The sequence below is a fragment of the Sebastes umbrosus genome, chromosome 9 (genome assembly GCF_015220745.1).
Source record: "Sebastes umbrosus isolate fSebUmb1 chromosome 9, fSebUmb1.pri, whole genome shotgun sequence".
Taxonomy (NCBI): Eukaryota; Metazoa; Chordata; class Actinopteri; order Perciformes; family Sebastidae; genus Sebastes; species Sebastes umbrosus.
In genome coordinates, this window is record NC_051277.1 from 8,116,448 (window position 1) to 8,140,173 (window position 23,726).

Sequence of the window (23,726 nt, forward strand, 5' to 3'; positions counted from 1 at the left end):
TTTGGCTTGTTATATCAAAAGCTCTGAGTGTGCACTTCTTATTTATAAAGTAGAGGTAATGGAGGTTTGATAGTACTTGAGAGAAATTCCATTGGCTTTTTGTCAAGAGGGAATCAGGGCGATGCTAACTTCCTGGTTGGCCTACAAAAACACGTCATCCCTGGAGCACTCTATTCCACCACGCTTTAATGCTACGCTGGTTAAAGAAAATTAACCAAACAGCGGGCTGGTGGCAGCGCTGGAGCTAACGGTCCATCCGTCTCACTCCTCGCCGCTCCGGAGCTGCATCCGTTCCCTTCTTGGCAAGTTGCGACCCCACTTTGCAGCCCCACTGACATGTGTTTCTTTTGTACGAGTCAAATGACCATGAAAAACAGTTTAATGACTCCTATTCTATTTCTATGGTTTTCTCTGTGGTTGTTGGAGTGAATCAGTGAGGATACTTCTACCAGGATTTATTTTTGAGTCAGTAAGCATCACAATTATGGCTGAAGGTTTCTCTGTAGCAGCTCCGCTTCCTCCGACCAATAAGACGGCTGCATTTTGACTAAATCTTTGTCCATTGCTGCCAGAGCAAATGTTTAGTCCTTTAGACCTTGAGGTCTTGCAGGGCCTTTTTTTGCTCGCTCGCTCTCTGAGGGTCCTGGTGAGCGGTTGGCTGGTTTAAAAGGGTGTGAACCCGTGGAGGAGATTCCTGGGCGCTTGAGTCAACAGCAGCTGTGGTTGGTGATGAAGAGAAGCTGTCCAAAGAGCTTTTTTACCGGCAACTGGCTTTTCACTGTGAAAGGACGGCTCAGGTGAATGGAGTCAGTGACCATGACGGCCTCGCACACACACAGAGAGACACGCACCTGGGGAGAAAACATACACACACTGAAACCCGAAAGATACCTGTACACACACACATACACTCACCTGAGAGACTGACAGTTCAGTGCATATGCAACATGTCTCAGCAGTCGAGCTGAGCAACTCTCATAGGAATGAACGTGAGCTCGCCTCCAACGCTGTATCCAGCTCTCTTTACACATCCGTGGGTTGCACCCGAATTTCGCCGCAAATTTCGCCTTGGGCACCAAAAGAGCTAGAGTCGGCCCTGGATGCATCACACACACACACACACACACACAAAAGCGCAGATGCTTGCATCACACACACACACAGATGGGAACAACACAGACACCTGGCCGGCATTGAAGCGCTCTTCTGTTTGCATACCTCTCCCTCGCTCCACTCATCCTCCACACAGCCACAAAGCCGCCATAAAACTAAGAAAACAAAAACACACAAAAAGGAGGCTAAAAGGGGGCAACAGGCGGCTTCCATCCTTCTTCCACCACCCATCCCTCCCTTCCACCCTTCCACCCTTCCACCCTTTCTCCGTCTCTCTCTGTACCAAATGTTTACCTTCCCCCCGTGAAAAGAGAGGGATGTGGACAGACGGGGTGAGAAAAGAAAGAAATCTGGCTGAGGGGAAGAGAGCCAAGGCCTTTAAAGTCTGCCACAGAGCCGTGACAAAAGCCTCCTAATCTCGGTGTTGTCTTTCGGCCCCTTTTTCTCCCCGCACATCCTGCCAAGTGTGTGTCTTTATGTGTGTATGTGTGTGTGTAAGACAGAAGAAGCGAGGAAGAAAGTCGGTGTGTGTTATGCAAGCAACCGTGTGTGTGTGTTTGTTTGAGAAAGTAGTAAAAAAGGCAAGATGGTGTGTGAAAAGAGTGTGTGTGTGTGTGTGTGCATGTGTGTATATGTGTGTGTGTATGTGACAGGAAAGGAATCTTTCCACAGCCGTGCTGACATCACTCAAGCATGCATGGGACAGTTGGAGGAGGCCGGGCCCCTTCAAAGGCAACTGCCTGCCTGCCTTCACATGTGGGATGCCTGCGTGTGTGAGTGTGTGTGTGTGTGTGTGTGTGTGTGTGTATTGTCCAGGTCACCCATCCTCACCTGTTCCTCTTTGACTCGTAAACCGCCCCTATTCAGCTCGCTTCCGCCAAAAAAAATGCAACAAAACCGCCTGCCTTGTGTGTTCAACAATTCCTCGATGTCATCCTCTTCAAAAGCGGCAGATGTGAACAGACATGTGTGTGTGTGTGTGTGTGACCTCCTGAGCGTCCCTTCCTCATCCTGTCGATCCCTATCAGAGGCAGCTGTGGTCCACAGGCCTTCACACACACACCAGAGGAATGCATGCTGCAGCTATCGTGATGTCTACCAGGCTGAGATAGACTACAGTGACACCTACAGGCCCATCGATTTAATGTCAAGTCAGTGCAGCGTACAGTAACTCTTAAGTTATCTTCTATAAGTGGGCAATCTGCAGAAGGAATGGTTCATATTTATGAAACTAAATATCACTTCAGGCTGGGTGAGATGACTCAAATTAATATAAATAAGAATACATTTGTGGGAGGACAGGGTCATCCTTTAACCACAAGGTTGGCGGTTCGATCCCCGGCTCCTACTGTCTGCATGTCGAAGTGTCCTTGAGGGAGACACTGAACCCCACCCACTGAGCAAAGACACGTCCAAAAGACATAAATTTAACATCTTTGTCGACCGTCCAAAAGACGTCCACTGAGGAGCCGGAATGAAGGTTTTTGCGACGTATTTTTTAAACGTCTTTTTAACTTTCAACTATTGATGTCAACCTGAGTTGCACGTCCACAGACGTCCAAAAGGGGTCCTAGTCAGACGTCTAGATATAAAAGGCCCCTAACAAGACATTCAAATATTGAACCCAATTTGCAGGTCCACCAGACGTACAAAAGTGGGTCTGGACTGACTGACGTTATACGGACATGCTCCTCGGGTGCTTTACAGCAGCCCACTGCTCCTACAATGCTTAGGATGGGTCAAATGCAGAGGTCAAATTTAATTGTATGTATATGATGAACGTAATAAAGTTTAAGTTTAAGTTATGAAACTCTGTTTCACCGTTATGCATTAAATCAGAAACAATTCTTATCTTATCATAAATGTAATTCAAATTCGTGATATCTAAAATTCAGTTAGTTTCACTGATGAGAGGAAAAAACGAGAGCCTGTTAACTCACCTATAAATGCACTTATTTGGTCTCATGTATGAAGTATTTAACATGTTTATATGTTTTTTTTATAACACTTGCATTAAACGAAGTTGTGATTTATCAAATGTAGGCCTATATCTGTTAGAAATGCCTGGTCAAGATGATATGAGGTGATGTAGAAATGGCAGCAAAAATGTTCAAGAACGTTCATTTATGCACAAATTTGCTCTTCTCTCTAAAAAATGGGTCCCCAGGAAAAACGTTTGGGAAACACCATTACTTATAGGCCTATAATTTATCTAGATGAGGTATACATGGTTTAATGTGGATCATCAAACTGCTTCAAACGAGGACATTAAAAGTACAGAGACATTTATGCTTTAAATACTCAGACTCTAATAAAGGTTTGGTTTCAGAGTGAATCAAATGAATCCTTCTTGGTGGCCTTTTTCGGGTATATTTTAAATCTTCATTAGTGTTCTTTTGTTTCCTTTTTTCAGCCTAAATGTTAAACAGTAAAGGTTTTATATTATACGCTGACTGTCGGCCCTTCACAGGAACTCTTTCTGTGCACCTCAGAAAGACAAATAGCTCCGGTGTGAAATCATTTAGTTCATGTCGTGTCTTGCCTAGAGGGGATTACACTTACAGCTCCAAAAGGTACGAGAGTGAAATACTGAGTGACAAAGTGTGAAATCTGGATCAGATTAAGAGAGAAGCTTCTCTTTCACACAGAGAAAGATGGAGATGGAAAGAGAGAAAGAGAGAGAGAGACGGAGGGAGGGGAGGACAAGCTGTGGGAACACGCTGCTGAATAATTACCACTGACATCAGAATAGTTTTCTTTAGCTCTCTGAAGTGGCAGCGCTCATTTGTACAGCCTGGAGCCATGCAGAGGTGTGTGAGAGCAGAGGGGGAACCCTCACGAACAAGTACTTCAAGTATATTTTTCAAGTATACTTTATGTAGTAAGTATACTAATATCAGTGTACTAGTGGTATACTTTTAAGTGTACTACTTCAATACTTCTTGGGACTGAATTGACCCACTTTTTAGTTTATAAAAGTATACTTTTTAGTGTACTTTAAATGTAAACTTCGACATGTATTCTGTACTGTAACTATATTATGAAGTGAACTACACTACAAGTGAACTTATAGGTATGCTGTTACTAGTTATATACTTGTAGCCCACTGTTTGTACTTTATGTACGCTTTAAAGTATACTCTCAGTAAACTACTATTTTATTAGTTTTTACTGCAAGTATACTTGTAAGTTTTCTTTAACTTATAGTACTTAGCCAATGATTTATGCATTACATAAAAAGACTTTTGCTATTTCATTTGATATTTTGTGATAAGATTAAAAAAAATAGTTTTTCTCACATGCCTTCCTGCAAAAACGTAGAAAACTGTTGAAGATTTAAAGTAAATTAATATCAAAACATACGTTTAATAACTCTAACACCCTCTAAGGCTACTCTATCAAAAAGTAAGCATAAGCCAAATATACTTTATATAAGTATACTTTTCTGTATACTTGTCAGTATAAACCAAGTATACTTAGACTTTTCTGTATACTTGTCAGTAGAAGCCAAGTATACTGAAGTATATTTCTGATAAGTACATAAAAAGTAAAGTGAAAGCATACTCTCTTATGTTAAGTTTAAAAGAAGTATACTAATAGCACACTTGAATAAACTTCTTTTCGGTAAGGGAAGTAAGAGAGGGAAGAGAGGTAAAGAGAAAGGAAATGTCTTGAGAATGAAAAAGAAAAGTACAATATTACTGTGAGAAATACAGCAGAAGATATGGCCGTGTGTGTATGTGTGTGTGTGTGTGTGTGTGTGTGCGTGTGTGTGTGTGTGTGAGTGCATAAGGGAGAGATTATTCTGATTTAGTCTTCTCGCTGTCAGAGTGTGACACCATGACAGCTTAGTCTGCCCCGGGGAGCCATTTCTCTCTAAGTGGACCTTAAAAAACAGGAAACGACTTCAAACCCCACCGGAGCGCAGAGGAGGATCAGGCCTACTGACTCTGTACAATACCCTTTAACTTCACTCACACACACACACACACACACACACACACACACTAGTTACTGCCTGAATATAGCGTGTACAAACCCAGAACACACACACAGTCCCACCTGAGCCCTCTTCAATAGACACCATTCAACACCCTGACAACCGGGGACAATAGAGGCAAGAACGCGGGTCGACAAAGAGAGGATCGACCTGTCTGAACACATCTGGTTGTCCTCGCCACCCGCTTCAGCGCATCAGCTTCTCCTCGTGATGACTTCAGCTAGATATCATGTTTCTATAAGGCTACACTTTGCTTTGCCTTCACTTGCAGCTGTTTTGTAACAAGATTTGAGGGTGAAATCACGAGTCGTGTTACAGAAGTTACAAGCAGTGGGGCCAGGAGTGTGAAGAGTATTGTTGAGGGTAGTTAACCACATCGCTGCCTAAAGGGGCTTTCTTAATGTTACTGCAGTCTGTCAACCTCGAAGACTCATAGAATCCAGTACATTTCTTTCGTGAGCATAATCCCAGTTTATCTTTGTAAATTGAACAGGTGCTGGTGCAGTAGAGTGAGCATGACGTCAAATTGTGCCTTTGGCGAGTTGCTTGTTAAGGCTCTCTGTGGGTTGAGGCCTGTAGGTCTCTCTCTGCTGGATTAGTGAAAGTAGTTCACTTTCAAAACAACACGACTAAACAACTGTAAGTCTAGTGGATGACCTGACCTGTGACCACCCACCAGATACTGTACACCATATTTCATTCAAATGCAAACCAGTTTGTGTGCACAATCAGATTTGTCAATGTTTATAAAAAAAATATCTCCAAATCTGTATTGAGATTTGCAAGTGTATTGAGATTTGTAAATAAATTATGTAGACAAATCTGCAAATGTGTATATATATCTGTAAATGTGTAGACAAATCCCTAAATGCACACATAAATCTCTAAATGCGTACATAAGTCTGTAAATGTGTACATAAATTTGTAAATATGTAGACAAATCTCTAAATGCATACATAAATCTGTAATTGCATACATAAATATATAAATGTGTGTATATTTTTGTAAATGCATACATAAATCTGTAAACGTGTAGACAAATCTGCAAATGCGTACATAAATCTGTAAATGTGTACATAAATCTGCAAATGCGTACATAAATCTGTAAATGTGTACATAAATCTGCAAATGCGTACATAAATCTGTAAATACGTATAGATATTATCGGCTTACTACAAATCTCAATACACTTGCAAATCTGAATCAAAATTTGGAGATTGTTTTTTATACATTTACAAATCTGATTACGCACACACGGATTGAGATACAGTTACACAACTCCACACATTTGCGAATAGTTTTTCTACACAATGACCCCATAAACTAGACTCATGTCATTATTTCATCACTTTAATTGTGACAAAATTCAACAACACAGAATCAGTCATTACTGTACAACACAAATACATTTCACTGTGAATCCAGGGTCGTTAAAACACAACACACAAACTCTTTGGTGGCTCATTTTTAGGTTGTGAAATACCTCCATATACACGTCAGTGGCCAGGTGTATTTCCTCGAAAGGCTTCATGACAGTTTATTTGTGTGTTTTGTTAAGGAGGAGGGCGGACCAGGGAGGACATGGAGTGTCTGAAGGAGGAGAGAGGTTTGAAGATGGGAGACTTCCATCCAGAGATCTGGCGGTATGAAATATCTGGGCTCACCGGAGATCCTTGAAAACGACTGGGAGAGGATAGAGGACAGTTACTTACAATTCAGTTGGAGCATATCACCCAGTACAACAGTGGTTAATAGTTTTTAAAAGTTTATGGACATCAATGGAGCTCTATAGCACAGAGGGATACGCTATATCAGGCTTTAGCTACACAGAAAAATACTTGTTAGTTGGATCAATTCATTGTAGGGTTTGGTATTTTCATGGGATTTATTCACAATAAGAAAAATACAGAAAATAAACAGACTTATGCTTTAAATTATTTCATTGAATTAAGCTATTAAAAGCAAAAAATGATGCAGTCGTTCTGCTCAAAACGTTGTTATAAATAATCAAAAGTATACAGATGCATTTGCAGCCTCTTGTTAGCCTCTTGTTAGACTTAGAGTTTAGCTTGTGAAAGTTAAGATGTGTAAAATCTGCATTATTCTGATGTTATCATGATGCCTTAAATGAATGAAATGAGTCACCTGACTGTGGCGGAGCACGCTGAATGGTTGGCCAGCATGATCTGATTGGACGACCTGTGAGGGACGGTGCCTAAACACCAACAACAGAGAGAGCCAACGTTAAACCGTAACCCAGGTATTACAGATATAATGGCTCATAATGATTTTAAAAATGCCTGAGATATTTCTGGGTCATTATAGGCTTATGTGTCTTATTTAGAAAATCCTCCAAGAAGACAAGATAAATGGGTGAATCATCTTCCAGAATAATTAGTATCTCACGGTTTTCACACAAACAAGATGTTGCTACCCAACAGGGCAAAACATCTACACAGCATGCACACAACCCTCTGCTACAGAGAGCTCTATAATAAATAATACATGTCATCCTTATCTACTGTAGTAATAACATGACATTTAATTATCTGTGCCCAATAAATCTGCTGCTGCTGCTGGTTAAATATTATGATTTCCTTCACTACAATATTTACTTAACTTACACAGTTTTAGTGACACAATCTTAATAACGTCTGAAGGCTGTCACCTCATTTATCTGCCACAATGGAGGTCAAATCCTTTAAGGGACTAAATAACATAATCAAAGAGAAAGAGCTCAGCAGGTGTAATCCTAAACACAACAGCAGCCAACATCTGTATTTGTTTAATCACTGTGGGTGGTCAACCGTGGAGTCAATAAGCACCACACAAGGTTGCAAGATGGTTTTGTCAGGTGATTATAGTGCAATTGTCTGTGTCAATGTGACATCTACAGACGTAGTAGTTTTAAGCCCAACCATGTAGTTCTTTCCTAAACCTAACTATAGTTTTTGTTGCCTAAACCTAAAGTGACACCAAGGGTAACTATAGCGGTTTTGAGAGAACGTGTTGGCTCACTCCTCCCTTTCCAAGACTGCAGTAATGTGAGCTGCCGAGTGCAAAACCGCGGTAACGCCGTAGGAGCAACAGAAGTCAGATGACGGCTGGCAGTACCACAGTTTTGCACTCTGTGGCCAACGTTACAGCAGTTTCACAAGCGTGACAGAGAACTACAGTGGCCTTCAGGTAACGTAAAAACATGAAAGTCTCTCTCTAGAGCCAGAGTTTGGTGTGTCCATTCTGTTCTACTGTAGAAACATGGCGGAGCAACATGGCGGACTGCGTGAAGAGGACCCGCTCCCTATGTACATATGAAGGGCTCATTCTAAGCTAACAAAAACAATTCTTAGTTTCAGATGATTATACACTAATGAAAACACAGTTATGAATATTATATTCCATTTCTGCAAAAAGATCCCCAAAATGTTACGCACTGGCCCTTTAAATATATGTCCATGGGAGCTTTATTTAGTGTGCAGACTCTATTTGTTGCGTCTTTTACATGTTTTTCTGTCCAGCACCTAGTATTTATTGCCTGGATGAGCGTGCTTTTGTAAATTTTGTTGCATGTAGTGCCTTTAGTGCCGTGTTTGTCTACAGATTAAGGAGAGGTGTCAAACTACTAACCCTGAATTTACTGGTATAATACCTTAACAGATTTATGGCTTAAAGAGAAATCACCAAAGTTTTATGAAAGACAGAGCAAAGCACATACCCATTCGTCCATCTTGTGGAGGACTGATTAATGACAGTCTGGGGACAGTGTTGGGCTGAAACACAGACAGAAACATCATCACTTTTTACTTGCTTGTTTTTCAATACTTTTATTAAGTCTTGGAAGTAAATGTCAAGATGCTGCATCGTCTTGACGGAGCTCATACGTTACATTACACAAACTGTAAAGCAGAAATTGAAGCTTACTGCAGGTGAAATAATGACACTTACTTTCCTGAACAGACTCCTTTCATCCACGTCCATGTTTTCAGTGCTGCAAGACATGAGAGCACGCTTCATTAGTCCTGTTGGGTTCAGCTGGCTGAGCACTGCAGTGGTGTCTGAACTATTTAATATAACAAGCCAAACAGCTACTGCATGTAACAGCAACATTTATAGTTTCATTACAAAGACAGATATTCACTTTGTGAAATACATTTACTTTTGAGGAGAATGTATAACCAATTTCCCCACAGACTTTGCAGTAAATGATTAAAATGTGATGTAGAATAGAGCGCAAGTTGATCATTGAAAAAATATTACAATAGAGTGAGATAATTCCATGTTTTAACATTGATTTTTACTTCACAAATTCATAATAATGCACGTCATTTCAGTAGTAAATGATTCAAGAAAATTCTTGAGAACAACTGCTAAATTTCAAGAGGCTCTAAATGAAACTCATGATTTTGTGAATCAGATTTTTAATTAAATTCAGTGACTAATATCTAAATATTTTGAAAAGCACTCATGTATTATTCCCATTACAATTCCCTTTCAAATAATTAATTAAGACCCTGCAGGCACGGCGGTAATGTTGTAAACGGGGTTAATATCCGCTGTCCATCATCTATTCGTCTCAGTGGATAAAACAACATTTATACTATTAAACTCAAGCAGACAATCAATCCTGTGTCAGCGGTGTCTAGAAACCCAATAGGGAATCCTGACTAAACCCAAGCAAAGCTTCGCTTATTCAGGTGTGTGTGTGTAGATAACCGCAGGGCAGGGCAAAGCTATACAGCAGCTAAAGCTAACATAAGACACCGGGGCTGAACTCAGGATAAAGCTTGTTTGCACAGTGAAATACCTCCGACATTCTCTCTCTTATGGTGAGAGGTAATGAAGGGCGGAGGAAAAGGAAAACAGAGATTGAGATGAGGTGAAGAGATGTTCAGAGGGACGATACTCACATAGTAGTGTTTGATGAGTGTCTTGAGAGGGACATGGGGGAGTTATACTGGATCTGCAGGACTGACATCACAACAAGAACATTAACAACCACCGTACTCTATTGATGATGATGAGACATCAGTGGTCATACAGGGAACGTGTGAAAATACATGGTTCAGTGATATGACTACAAAGACGTGATATGAGCCAGCTTTATGGTCAGTCAACGGCCTAATTTTGTCTTTTTTCAGCCACTAGCCCAGGGCTTCTCAAAGTCCGGAACAAGGTCCACATCTGGACCGAACCGCAGGTCAATCTGGGCCCAGCTCATACCTCGTAATTAGAGATGGGTACCGGTATTAAACACCGGTGCTAAAGTATTATAGTATCGAGTGTCGATACTCGTGTTATGAATACAATTCGTCATGGTATAATTTTGTTATCCCCAATTATTCTGGACCTCTCACCTTGAATAAAAATCAGATGTGGACCTTTGGACCATTTTCTTACTGGTATTTTTCAAAAAGAGTTTTGTAGAGCAGTCAGTCAGTCTTGATTGGTCTGCCTTAAAAAAATATATTTCTTAATGTTGAATCCTGATATATACAATACTGGGGATGTAATATTTTTGTATTACTAGAGCAGTACTTGGTTGTGAGTCTGGTCTAAAAATACCTTTTCTATTATCTCAAACTTGTCTCTTTCTCTGCCACTCAGTGTTTTGTTATAATTTGCTTCTTTTTTCCTATCACATTTCAAACTTTTCTAAATCCAAAGGACTGTATTGAGTGATTGAAGTTATATCACATTTGACTCTCACTATGAACAACAGTAACACAACAGCATGAAGAATACTGAATGGGAACTGCCTTCAGAACATGGTCCTGACTCTGGCTCAAGCCCATTTGGACTCTTAACTTGATCTGGTCAGACTTGTCTTGGACTCAACTTAAGTGGTCTTGACTACAGCCCTGCTTTAAGTAGAGTACAATATTAATACTGTCTACAATGACATTGACATTAGTTGTTTGTACTGTCATGCTGTCTGTTGATTGTTGTCATACTATTGTTGATCTGTGTTATAAGAACTGTCTCTTTGGTCTCTATGTAGTGCAGGCTCTGTTCGTATCTGCATTTTTTCTTTTCATTGCTTTTAACGTTGTATGTATTTTCAGTGCTTTTATTCCTAACATCTGTGCATTAACTATTGCCTGCCATCTGGGACAACAGATGAAAATTAGTCTTTCTGGCTAACTCTGGTATACTTTCAGAAATGTTATTAATATGCACTGTCCCTGTCAATTAAAGTAACTAAAGCATCTAAACTAAACCAATACAATAGTGACAAATTATGAGATTGTTTACCTGATTTGTGTCCATGTGGAGTGTGGGACATGTGGCTCATCTGAGGCACTGATGACACTTTGGCACTGAGTGAAAACAATAAAAAAACAACGTTAATCAGCTCCAACAAAACAAATGTAGATGCTAATAACATAGCTGTGGGTTTGAATCCAAGAATGAGAAAATGGGTGAGGACTCTTCGAGCTGCATTTAAGCCAGACAAATGTTTTTCAATAAGAATTTAGATTAGAGTTTTAGTTATTATTACTTACTGTTATCATATACCTTTTAGATATGTATTTTACAGAACATTTAAAAAGGACTTTTAAGAAGCTGTAGTACTCATAAATTATAAGTGAATGATGTAGAGCCCTATGAGGATGATTTCTAACACTGTAGGTTGGAATATTTGTTAAAATCAGTCTTGAGATACATATCAATGTTTTATCCAGAACTAAAAAAAAAGCCCCTTTGCCCTGGCCAACCTTTTTTCTTTAAAAAAAAAAACAACCTTTCCCCTTAACTTATTCGCTGTTGGTTGTGGTTGTAACTTTCCAGGAGTAGATGTGCCAGGAGTGACACCTAGTGAGAGGTGAGGAATAACAGCCAGCTGGTTGTAAATACCTTTATATGCTAAAGTGCTGCCAAACACAAAGAGGCCATTTAATTCCAAATCATTAGAGGTTTTACTGCCTCCATAGATCCTCATTTAGTCTAATTTTAGTCTTTTAATGTTTAAATGCTGTGTGAATGAAGGATGCTGAAAAGATCGTCCACAGAATGGGAAATTAAAATGGAACATCAGCCAAATGCTTGTGAGCAAAACACTTTGGAAAATGAAACTTATTTTTCAGGATGTGGAACAGTTAAAGACGGGCTGATTACATACACAGATTAGTGGCTGTTAAAATAGGTAAACCTGCCAGCTACGGATCAGATTTACAAGCATTGACAAACTGGTTCCCCTACAAACATTTTTTAAAGAGTTATATCTTGGAAAACAGTAAAACTGTAGCACATGAATGATACTCAGTAAAAATGATAGATGGGTTACTATAATATCTTATTATCAGAACACCAGCATGTCTGAATCTAATATGATTATCTTTAATAAGTCCTCTGCTGTACCTCTGATGCTGAAGAGAGTTTTCCAGTTTAACGATGTACGCGCTCTGTTCATTCAGCTTCCTTAAAAGGGTAAAAATAAAAATAAATAAGAAAGGCAACCAACTTTTCATAAACTGCACTTTAGATATATGTATGGAAATGCATTATAAAGTTATGGTTTAACTTACTTTGCCATCTGCTGCATTTCTTGCTTCATCTTGACAAATGTCTCTTCTTGTTTCTCATTCTGTAAGTGATAAAATGGTTTGGTGATGCACTAGTACATGGTCTATATAATGTTAGAAAATAATGAAAAAATGTCGATCAGTGTATCCCAAAGCCCAAGATGATGTCCTCGAATTGTCCACAACTCAAAGATATTCAGTTTACTGTCATAGAGGAGTAATGAAACATGAAAATATTCACATTTAAGAAGCTGGACTTCGAGAATTTGTACTTTTTTCCCCTTAAAAAATATCAAAATAGTTGCCGATTATATTAATAAGTTGACAATTTATCGATCAATCGATTAATCATTGCAGCTCTAGATGTTACACAGGTTTTCAGCATAGCAAAATGAATGGGATGGAATAGCACTGATCCCTGAAAGGGGTTTTTGGAGGGAGTTTTTCCTTATCGGATGAGAGGGTCGTACTGTAAAGGACAGAGGGTCTCCTATCCTGTACAGATTGTAAAGCCCCACCCAATGTGTGATTTGTAATATTGGGCTATACAAATAGTATTAACTTTACTTGACTTAACCTCAAAAATACAGTGAAAGCAAACCCTCAAAGACACACACACACACACACACACACACAACAACAAGCATCCATGGCAGCAACACAGATGTCTCTCACCCGTTGCTGGTAGTAAGTCAACAGTCTCTTCTGATGTCTTGCCTGGAACATTATAACCTGAGAAAAAGGGAAGAAACAGAGCTATGTGAAGTCTATATAAAAAAATACATATATAACTCAAACCATCTTGAACTGATTAAGACTGACTTAAATTCTGAACCGAACAGTTAACAAGACTGTTTTTAATATTTTATGATGAGATAGAAAATGAACATACTTTGCTGATTTCCCCGAAGTGTTTGGTTGTCACAACGTTGATGTCGGTGAACAGGGTCTTCACCTCTGAGCTACTCTGAAACAAAGATGTTTCACATGACTGTAATGACTGTAAAAATGATATCACACAGTCAGTGATAAGAAATGTGATGTTATCCCACGAAGACAGCCCCACAGGATGCCATTAAAATGAGAAGAAAGATGCTTACTTTGTCAGTGAGCGGTGATACTTGGCATATGGCACTGCATATTAAACACTTGCCTGGTTTGCCTGAAAGAAAAGTTGCAATTATATACGGTCAAAAATACAAAATCTTTCGAGGCTGATATTAAAGTCTAAATCCAGGAGCTGAACAAAAAGTGCTTCTCAAAGTGCTTCCGCCTGAGACCCAAAATTAATTAAGTGTAATCCCTGGGTCTAACCCTGGAAGGAAATTAAAATATGATCAAACTCTTGAGAGTGTGACTGAGATTAGACCCATCAGGAACAACACCTTATGAATATGATTCGAGGCTCCCAAAGTGGGACCAAGGGACCTGCAGGAGGGTACTTCAAGAGATCCTATATCCCATGTTGAATGGTGTAATTTCACACTAATTTCATTTGAGAATATGAGGCTAAAAGAAGCACAACTGGATCAGAGATTTCACTCCCTCTGCTGTTAGATAACCTACATCTGGTGTAAAACTGAGTCATCAGCTCTGTAATATCCCCTGAAGTCCAACAGATGTCCCTGTTTAATCACTTAGTCTGTGGAACAAACTGCCTCTCCACATCAGATCTGCTCAAGACCCACCTCTTTTCTTTGGCTTTTGAATGTACTTTTATTGTGATTACTAATTGGCCTTTTATAATGCTCATTATAACAGTCTTTTACTCATGGATTTTATCTTGGTCTCTGTCTCTGGATGTGTGAGATTTTGTTGTCTGCTCTGTTGACCTGTTTTTATTCTGCCTATGTCTGTAAAGCACTTTGGTCAGCTCATGTTGTTTTAAATGTGCTATAGAAATAAATTTGACCTGACTTGACTTTCATCTGTCAACTGAAGTGAAGATATGGTGCTGAACTGCACATCCAAACATCCCCAACAGTGATTGTTTTTGACTGTCAGCATTGACTGTTAGTTAGCATTGACTGTTATAGCATTGAGTGTCAGCATTGAGTGTCAGCATTGAGTGTTATAGCATTGAGTGTCAGCATTGACTGTTATAGCATTGAGTGTCAGCATTGAGTGTTATAGCATTGAGTGTCCGCATTGACTGTTATAGCATTGAGTGTCAGCATTGACTGTTATAGCATTGAGTGTCAGCATTGAGTGTTATAGCATTGAGTGTCCGCATTGACTGTTATAGCATTGAGTGTCAGCATTGACTGTTATAGCATTGAGTGTCAGCATTGAGTGTTATAGCATTGAGTGTCCGCATTGACTGTTATAGCATTGAGTGTCAGCATTGACTGTTATAGCATTGAGTGTCAGCATTGAGTGTCAGCATTGACTGTTATAGCATTGAGTATCAGCATTGACTGTTATATCAATGACTGTTATAGCATTGACTGTTATAGCATTGAGTTTTATAGCAGTGACTGTTATAGCATTGACTGTTATAGCATTGAGTTTTATAGCATTGACTATTATAGCATTGACTGTTATAGCATTGAGTGTCAGCATTGACTGTTATAGCATTGAGTTTTATAGCAGTGACTGTTATAGCATTGACTGTTATAGCATTGAGTTTTATAGCATTGACTGTTATAGCATTGAGTGTCAGCATTGAGTGTTATAGCATTGAGTGTCAGCATTGACTGTTATAGCATTGAGTGTCAGCATTGTTTATTTGTTTATTGTTTATTTGTTTTGCACAATTTAAGACTATACAACATAACAAAAATGAATAATATACAGTGCAGGAAGAGGCAAAAACCCCACTGGGCTTATCTGAAACCTACACCTAACAACAATAACAATACAGTAAATATATAAAAAAAAGACATGTGTGTGTGTGTGTTGCATAGAAGTGTATGGTTAGTGCTTGTGAGGAGGATATTGATTTAAATATCTTTAAAGACTTCTGGGAAATCATAACCAAACAACATTGTGAGTGGGAAAAAATAAAAAACATAAAAACAGCTACATAGTCAACATGGGGATAGCAATTACAAGACAGCAATTAAATTAAATTAATTTGACATTTAGCATTGAGTGTCAGCATTGAGTGTCAGCATTGAGTGTCAGCATTGAGTTTCAGCATTGACTGTTAGCATTGACTGTTAGCATTGACTGTCAGCATTGACTGTTAGCATTGACTGTCAGCATTGACTGTTAGCATCCTATAGCTTTGTCTACCTTTCTGATAGCAGACACTACAGACGACATGGCCGCAGGTTGTGACAGCCAGTTTTCTGTCAGCACTGGGGGAGAGGAAGCAGGAGTTGCAGCAGATCCAGTAAGCCATCTGAAGACCTGCAGGAAGAAGAGTTAGTTAGCGTTAAAGCTAAAGCTAGCTGACTCGAAGCTAACTCCTTGTTGCTAGGGGTTACCATGTGTACTTAGCGTTAGCACATTTAGCTAAGCGGAATTATAACAGCTGTCTCCTTCATTGAGTGCTTTAAACCCGTTACTCTATTTCTTTTAAGTTTTAAAAACAACTGTATAACTCGGCTCTTACAGTAACGTTAAGTACATGTAACGTTAGCTAGATGTAGTTTACGTTACCTGGTGTTTCCCGCTGCTAGCGAAGCAAAATGCTAACTTATAACGTTAGCTGGCTAGCTAGCTAGCTAACTCGTTGTTGCTAGGTAACCATGTGTACTTAGCGTTAGCACATTTAGCTAGCTGGCTAAATAACGGATACTAGCTTTAAGTTAACGAGCTGCGCTTTAATTTATTTTATGTTAAAACTACGTAACGTTACCAAACTACAGATGCTTTTCTGTTTACTGAAGATCTGAACTAACTAAGCGTAGCTATATTAAATATATTTAAAGTTACTATCACCTTACAACGTCAGCTTTTATGCTAGCTAACCTAGAATAATGCTATCGTCTAGCTAACTAGCTAACTTACATATCCATAGCTAAGCTACAGACCAACTGACATCTCTGTTAGATGAAGTGTTGAAACCTCTAATACAACGTTTTCACAGGTATCTTAATACATGAGGTAAGTCATGCTTCAAATCTGCTGTGATTAATTTTTTACTATTTCAAGTTAGAATATTGTTTTATTACTGTAAGATGTTTTAAAAGGGAAATAATCACTAAACAAATTTTCCTTCAAATTTATTTTATTATTTTTCAGTAGTGTTGTTCAGTCTTGATGAACATTGTGCATTTTGTTTATAATGGGGGACCAACAGCCGTATTTATATCGTGTTGATATCTATGGCGGAGTATTAGGGCCAGTATTGAGGGAATTGTGATTTGAAGAGATTTTATTACGAGAATAAAGTCATAACTTTAGGAGGAAAAAAGTCGTAATATTACAAGAATAAAGTCATAACTTTACGAGAAGAAAAGTCGTAATATTACGAGAATAAATTCGTAACTTTACGAGAAAAAAGTTGTAATATAACGAGAATAAAGTTGTAACTACGAGAAAAAAAGTTGTAATATTACGAGAATAAAGTTGGAACTTTACGAGAAAAGAAATTGTAATATTACGAGAATAAAGTCGTAACTTCACAAGAAAAAAAAGCCGTAATATTACGAGAATAGTCATAAATTTAGGAGAAAAAAAGTCGTAATATTACGAGAATGAAGTCATAAATGTAGGAGAAAAAAAGTTGTAATATTACGAGAATAAAGTCATAACTTAACGAGGAAAAAAGTCGTAATATTACGAGAATAAAGTCGTAATATTACGAGAATAAAGTCGTAACTTTACGAGAAAAAAAAGTCGTAATATTACGAGAATAAAGTTGTAACCTTACGAGAAAAAAAGTCGTAATATTATGAGAATAAAGTTGTAACTTTACGAGAAAAAAAGTCGTAATATTACGAGAATAAAGTCATAACTTTACGAGAAGAAAAGTCGTAATATTACAAGAATAAAGTCATAACTTTACGAGAAGAAAAGTCGTAATATTACGAGAATAAATTCGTAACTTTACGAGAAAAAAGTTGTAATATAACGAGAATAAAGTTGTAACTACGAGAAAAAAAGTTGTAATATTACGAGAATAAAGTTGGAACTTTACGAGAAAAGAAATTGTAATATTACGAGAATAAAGTCGTAACTTCACAAGAAAAAAAAGCCGTAATATTACGAGAATAGTCATAAATTTAGGAGAAAAAAAGTCGTAATATTACGAGAATAAAGTCATAAATGTAGGAGAAAAAAAGTTGTAATATTACGAGAATAAAGTCATAACTTAACGAGGAAAAAAGTCGTAATATTACGAGAATAAAGTCGTAATATTACGAGAATAAAGTCGTAACTTTACGAGAAAAAAAAGTCGTAATATTACGAGAATAAAGTTGTAACCTTACGAGAAAAAAAGTCGTAATATTACGAGAATAAAGTTGTAACTTTACGAGAAAAAAAGTCGTAATATTACGAGAATAAAGTCATAACTTTACGAGAAGAAAAGTCGTAATATTACAAGAATAAAGTCATAACTTTACGAGAAGAAAAGTCGTAATATTACGAGAATAAATTCGTAACTTTACGAGAAAAAAGTTGTAATATAACGAGAATAAAGTTGTAACTACGAGAAAAAAAGTTGTAATATTACAAGAATAAAGTTGGAACTTTACGAGAAAAGAAATTGTAATATTACGAGAATAAAGTCGTAACTTCACAAGAAAAAAAGCCGTAATATTACGAGAATAGTCATAAATTTAGGAGAAAAAAAGTCGTAATATTACGAGAATAAAGTCATAAATGTAGGAGAAAAAAAGTTGTAATATTATGAGAATAAAGTCATAAATTTAGGGGAAAAAAATCGTAATATTACGAGAATAAAGTCATAACTTTACGAGAAAAAAAGTCGTAATATTAGGAAAACACATTACCAGCAACCAACAAAACGGGCAAGAGGACATAGCCTGAGCCTGCTTCTGGACGGGTAGCAGCTGTTTGTCTCGGTTTATTTCTTCGGAATAAATGCAGTTTCTTGAACAATCTTTTCAAGGTCCTGATACTGATGATAATGTGGTGCTGATGTACCAAAAGATTAAGTATTTCCTTATTTGTGAAACCTAAACTAAAGTATAACTTCACAAGATGCTCCACGTTCCTCATTTTCACACAGGCAACACGCTGCTCTATTTCCCCTCTAAAATAACATGTAAAACTTATGACTTTATTCTCGTAAAGTTATGACTTTATTCTCGAAATCTCAGATTTTCTTTTCCTCAATGTGGCCATAATACTCCGTCGTAGATATCAGCCCAAAACAAGATTACAGTGAACTCAAGCCTAATGCAATAGAGGAAGGAAAAGAAAATATTTTTAAAGAAGACTCTCGAAATTAGCAGTTTTGGCAAGATTGTCAATACCATACACAGACATCATTTGAAAAGCAGCGTTGGTGGATTTTTATTTAGCTGTCTCACATCTCCATCCCATTATTTTAGCCATACATAGTTTATAATCCTATAATTTTTAAAAGGAAAATGTGTAGGAACCCTGGTATATATACACTTGGACATGTACGGGCAGGACATGCTATTAGGTCATCAGGCTTGAGCTGACAGGTCAGAGGTCATCATCAGACAAGCTTCTTGGCGATGAAGAAGTCTTTGAGTCGTTTCATCTGCCAGAAACCAACTGACAGCAGAACAGAGGTTTGCACCACGGCCCACCACAGCACTTTACTGTTGGTGCTCTCACTGATGTCACGAAACACCTCCTCTTTGTCCTGAATGAGAGGAGGGAATATAAAACAGTCAGAAAAAAACTTACATTTTGTAACTTCAGAATATAGCATGTCTGATGGCATGCAGTATGATTTACTTAAATTCATGCTGAATGATTATCCTCATTAACACGTTGATTTAATATCAGCAAGTACCACACTGCCTCTACCCTTTCCTCTGAGCTCCCCTGTTGTGCAATGTACTCACATGTACTGTCATATCATGGGATTAAAAAAACGTATTTACCCTCTGGTACTCTTGCTGCCTGATGATGAACATCATCTGATCTATGAGGTGTCTGAGGCTGTTCTCCAGAGTCTCCAGGTTGTCTTTGGTCTTGTCAGTGTTGGGTTCAATCGAGTGCTCTCCCATCTGAACGTCCAAATGTAGCTTCTGTGCAGCACAATAGAGGAAAATTAGGAAATGTCCGCAATTCACAGACTTGACTTGAGTGTGCAATATAATATTGTAATAGTACAATACTGTATGTGTTGCTGCATGATTCCCTCTGTTTCAAATTAATTTTCTGTTTGTGTCTGCAGGTCTCACCAGTCTCTCTCCAGCAAAGACGGCAAACCTTGTGGAGTTGGTTTGGAAGCAAAGGTAGTGCTGACCAGACGCGTGAGCTGTGAAGGTGAATTTACCAAATTTACCGTAGCGTTTGGACATCAGTATCTAGAGGGCACGAAAGACACTGTTAGGCTAACATTTCCTCAACAAAATTGAGACAGGGTTTTGTTTCTTTTGGTTGTTATAGGTCGGTCAAGTGCAGATGAAGAGGAAGTGATGGGTTAGTATATGAAAAGGAATTAGGTATAGCTGGAAATTAAGATATTTTTTTCATATTGGGGCCACATGAGTTGACAAAAAGCAGTGGTGGAGTATTTTAATTTTGTGCTACTTTATACTTCTACTGCACAACACTTCAGAGGGAAATATTTTACTTTTTACTGCACTTCGTTTATTTAACAACTGTAGTTACAAGTTACTTTTTAGATCAACATTTTACAAACAAACATGTGATAAGCATATAAAATATAATGCTGTGTTATACATTTTTCTACCTAAAAGTATATAAAGCATTTAAAATTAGTTCCACCTCAACTAAATATAACATTAAAGTACTGTTTATATGTTAATGCATCAATAATAATGATCTAGTAATATAATAATATAACACTGACAGAGCAGACTTTTGTACTTTTACTGAAGTCAAATTTTGAATGCAGGACTTTTACTTGTAATTGAGTATTTCTACAGTGTGTCATCATTACTTTTACTTTAATAAATGATTTGAATAGTTCTTCCTACACTGGCAAAAAGCTGAACTGGAGGTGTGAGACTGATGCTATTGTGCAATAACACAGATAAAGGCTTACGCTAAACTGTGCAGTGCTGACCTTAAGTAACACTAAGTTAAATGCATTTCGTCCTTGTTTGTGTTTGGTTTGAATGTCAAAACCAGCCAGCACATATTTTAGTGTACCATCACACACACACATGTTTGTGTGATTGTGGCTTGGTGATAAACATCTCCTGTGAGTGCAGTACCTCATGGTCTGGGTCTCTGACTGTCACAGTGACGCCGAGGTGAGGCGAGTGGGAGAGCGCCTTCAGATCCCAAGGCTCCAACAAGAAAAAACCTGAAGGTAAAACACAGACTCTCATATGAGTGCATTCACATACACATTCCCACACAGTTGTAGTCAAGGTCATTGTAAAGATTTGCAATAAGGATTAGATTGAGCATAAAGAGGAAATATAAATGCATTTTATATCGGGATTTACAGTAAAATCCATAGTTTTAATGTGTATATGTAATATAGTATTATACTCCTATTCCTTGACATGTTACTGTTTAAACAAATTTCACTCAAGTACACAAATGCTCTTATTTCTCTGTCTGTCATTGTAGGACTAATTGTAGGAAATATGAAGTAAATTTGAGTACAATGCATGGGATATTCTTTACATTTTCATGGCTATTTGTTGTTGTTGAAGCACAGAACAAATCACAAAGAATTGCTTTTGCACTTGCTGAAATAAGAGACACACTATCATGGAGGTACATATAACGTTACTGTGTGACTCAACAATTACGTGGCAATTCACAATACAGTTTTCCAAATCTAATTCAACATTCATTACGTTTGTTGAGATTGCAAACGACACTCAGGAGGAATATTCCCTCTCCAGGACTCACCGGTGACCAGCATGTCTTCAGGAACCTCCTCGATGATGCACTTTTCCTGCTGCTCTCCTAGATCAAAATACATGGCTGCTGCCAACATCAGGTAACACTGCAGGAGGAAGCCAATGCCTCGCAAACTCATTTTCAGTTAACAATGAGCTATTAAATTACAATACACGTGACGATGACCGAATGTTTGGCCTGTAGTTCCAGTTGACTTTTGTTTTTGTAGATCTGCAAATTCTAGCTTAAGATTGAGGTATTTTTCATCGACTACAGCCGAACACACGTGTCCTATATAGCAGATATTTAGGCTGGAAGGCTATGAGAGGGACAGTTGGAGTGTGAGAAACTCACAGGTGCTGCTTTGTGTGACGAGACATTCTGGTTGTTTTGTGACTGGTTAAACTGGGAGCCAATGGCAAAGCTGCTAAAAATAGTGCTCATAATACGCCAACATACAAGTAGGAGTAGCATTGTGACACTTAACCCTGTGGTGATAATGATGGGCTCAGCATACAGCACTATATGCAATATTATTGCCTTTTTTCTTTTTTGCAAATTACTTAATTTATCCTTTTTAAATGACAAAGATGACAGTTTTAAAACTAATGAAATACTTGTTTATTGTTAAATTTATTTATTGTTGAGCCACTTTGGTTGCATCTGGTTGCTATAATACAGAATATCTGCAGGAGTAAAAATATTGGCATATGGTAGAGTACTTTCTCTGGATGAAGGGAAGACCGAAGCATGTAGGGAGAGAGGACGGACCCGCCAGTGGGTGTAATCATTTCTCCTCCATTGTTGTTGTTCAGCACTTGTAGCCTATATGTGTAGGATGTGACAGTTGGTCTTTGTCTCCTCCATTGTGATTGGACGGCTGGGTGACAGTGACGAGTGTAGCGTTTTACCCGAAGTTGAACACTTTTCAACTCTCGGTGGCCAGAAAAAAAACTCTATATGTGCAGTGCTCAGCGCAGAATAGACGCTCAGCGCCTCATCACGCTATACATGTCCACCAGATCCAACGAGGACGCTAGGGGAGTTGCTGCTCCAGTCAACTGGCCTTTCAAGCGGTGACATACCCTATCGGGGAATGCACCTGATTGGTCCCTGGTTTTCTGCTCGCTGTTTCAAACAGGAAACAACATGGTCGCCTGCTCATAAACTTTCTGTTTTTTTGTCTAAACACTCCAGCAAAATCTACTTCTGAAAACATTTCAGGCGAGCAATAGGCTATGCCGCTGCTGAATTTTGTTTCATTTTAAAAACTATATCACCAAGTTTGACAGCTTCGTCCAAGTTTAATGAGCTGGACGTGTCGCGCTGGATGGGCTCATTTGCATAAAGTTGAGATTTTTCAAGTACAGACCTCCTCCAACTCGCCGCCGCATTTCCACCGGATCTGGTGTGTCAATAGCGCAGTATTGCAATATTGCGGTTATATATTCTCAATATTCTCTGTTGCGATTATACAGAAATATTTACCGATTAGTATAATAGTGTAAGAGCTTCAGTACATGGGATTAAACATGTTGGTGTTAATATTGCAGTAGACTTGTTTCCACCGCAGGGCCTGCTCTCTCTGTAGTTATCACACTAAATTGAAAGTGATAGATGTTTAACTGTGCCCTGAGGGATAAATCACTAGCTACTAAACAAGATGCAGGAAGAGCAAGTAACATATCCATGAAAGTGTTTATCCACTTTGGTTGTCCCTCCAGGGCGAGAATATGTATGAGCACACTGAACTGTAGTATAGAGATTGATGGTTAATCTTGACAAATGCACTTCTCATCCGGCTTACTGACTTATCTCTTATTTTTCTAAATATGGTGTTCACTTTTTAACCTTTTAGGCAGTAATGATTACCAGCCTCACAGGGCCTGTTACTACATTATGAAAGAGTTCAAATGTCTTTGGAAATTGAGAGGAAATTGTAATCCAAACCATTACATACAGTAGTTGCCATATGCTAACCCCCACACAGAATAAATCCTTCTCATTTTTAGCATCTGCAAAAGTTGTTTTTCCTCAAAGTCAGCTAAGAGTCAGTTTTTCTTCTCCTCCCACACTTCAGTAGTTTTACAGAAAGTGTGAATACTAGATCAACACGTTTAATGTACCTGGCTGCCATTGAAATAG

General features: G+C 38.3%; 2 protein-coding genes and 1 long non-coding RNA gene across 4 annotated transcripts in view; 1 reads left to right on the forward strand and 2 right to left on the reverse strand.

The window, feature by feature from the left end:
• Positions 1-6,446: 6,446 nt before the first annotated feature.
• On the reverse strand, positions 6,447-16,635 carry LOC119494853 (probable E3 SUMO-protein ligase RNF212). 2 transcript variants are annotated; one of them, XM_037781038.1, is made up of 13 exons: positions 16,242-16,635; positions 15,873-15,989; positions 13,736-13,797; positions 13,528-13,602; positions 13,311-13,367; positions 12,639-12,697; positions 12,472-12,531; positions 11,365-11,429; positions 10,020-10,080; positions 9,058-9,100; positions 8,828-8,882; positions 7,258-7,327; positions 6,447-6,795 (listed from the first exon to the last, which is right to left on the reverse strand). In XM_037781038.1, exons 2-13 carry the CDS (start codon positions 15,979-15,981, stop codon positions 6,666-6,668), a joined length of 846 nt encoding a protein of 281 aa, XP_037636966.1. In that variant the 5' UTR covers positions 15,982-15,989; positions 16,242-16,635; the 3' UTR covers positions 6,447-6,665. The 2 variants fall into 2 exon arrangements, with proteins under 2 accessions (XP_037636966.1, XP_037636967.1); XM_037781039.1 differs by having other exon boundaries at positions 16,524-16,602.
• The window catches only part of LOC119494856, a 91,140-nt gene continuing 83,262 nt past the window's right edge, over positions 15,849-23,726 (forward strand). Inside the window, exons 1-4 of the long non-coding RNA XR_005208311.1 lie at positions 15,849-15,972; positions 19,930-20,021; positions 20,968-21,036; positions 21,584-21,681. This is a non-coding gene — a long non-coding RNA (uncharacterized LOC119494856). The remainder of the gene's footprint in view (positions 15,973-19,929; positions 20,022-20,967; positions 21,037-21,583; positions 21,682-23,726) is intronic.
• Positions 19,052-22,700, reverse strand: si:ch211-255i20.3 (transmembrane emp24 domain-containing protein 11). The gene is made up of 5 exons (XM_037781040.1): positions 21,591-22,700; positions 20,939-21,030; positions 19,937-20,062; positions 19,634-19,780; positions 19,052-19,389 (listed from the first exon to the last, which is right to left on the reverse strand). The coding sequence occupies exons 1-5, from the start codon at positions 21,718-21,720 to the stop codon at positions 19,240-19,242; spliced, it is 645 nt and encodes a 214-aa protein (XP_037636968.1). The 5' UTR covers positions 21,721-22,700; the 3' UTR covers positions 19,052-19,239.

Coding starts and splice junctions, on each gene's coding strand:
- LOC119494853 (XM_037781038.1), bottom strand. CDS start 15,981: ATGGCTTACTGGATCTGCTGCAACTCCTGCTTCCTCTCCCCCAGTGCT. Junction 10,081..11,364: donor TCCACATGGACACAAATCAG/GTAAACAATCTC, acceptor TTGTGATGTCAG/TCCTGCAGATCCAGTATAAC. Junction 6,796..7,257: donor GCGTGCTCCGCCACAGTCAG/GTGACTCATTTC, acceptor ATCCTCTCCCAG/TCGTTTTCAAGGATCTCCGG.
- si:ch211-255i20.3 (XM_037781040.1), bottom strand. CDS start 21,720: ATGAGTTTGCGAGGCATTGGCTTCCTCCTGCAGTGTTACCTGATGTTG. Junction 21,031..21,590: donor TGAAGACATGCTGGTCACCG/GTGAGTCCTGGA, acceptor TTTTACCTTCAG/GTTTTTTCTTGTTGGAGCCT. Junction 19,781..19,936: donor TCTTTGCTGGAGAGAGACTG/GTGAGACCTGCA, acceptor TGTGCTGCACAG/AAGCTACATTTGGACGTTCA.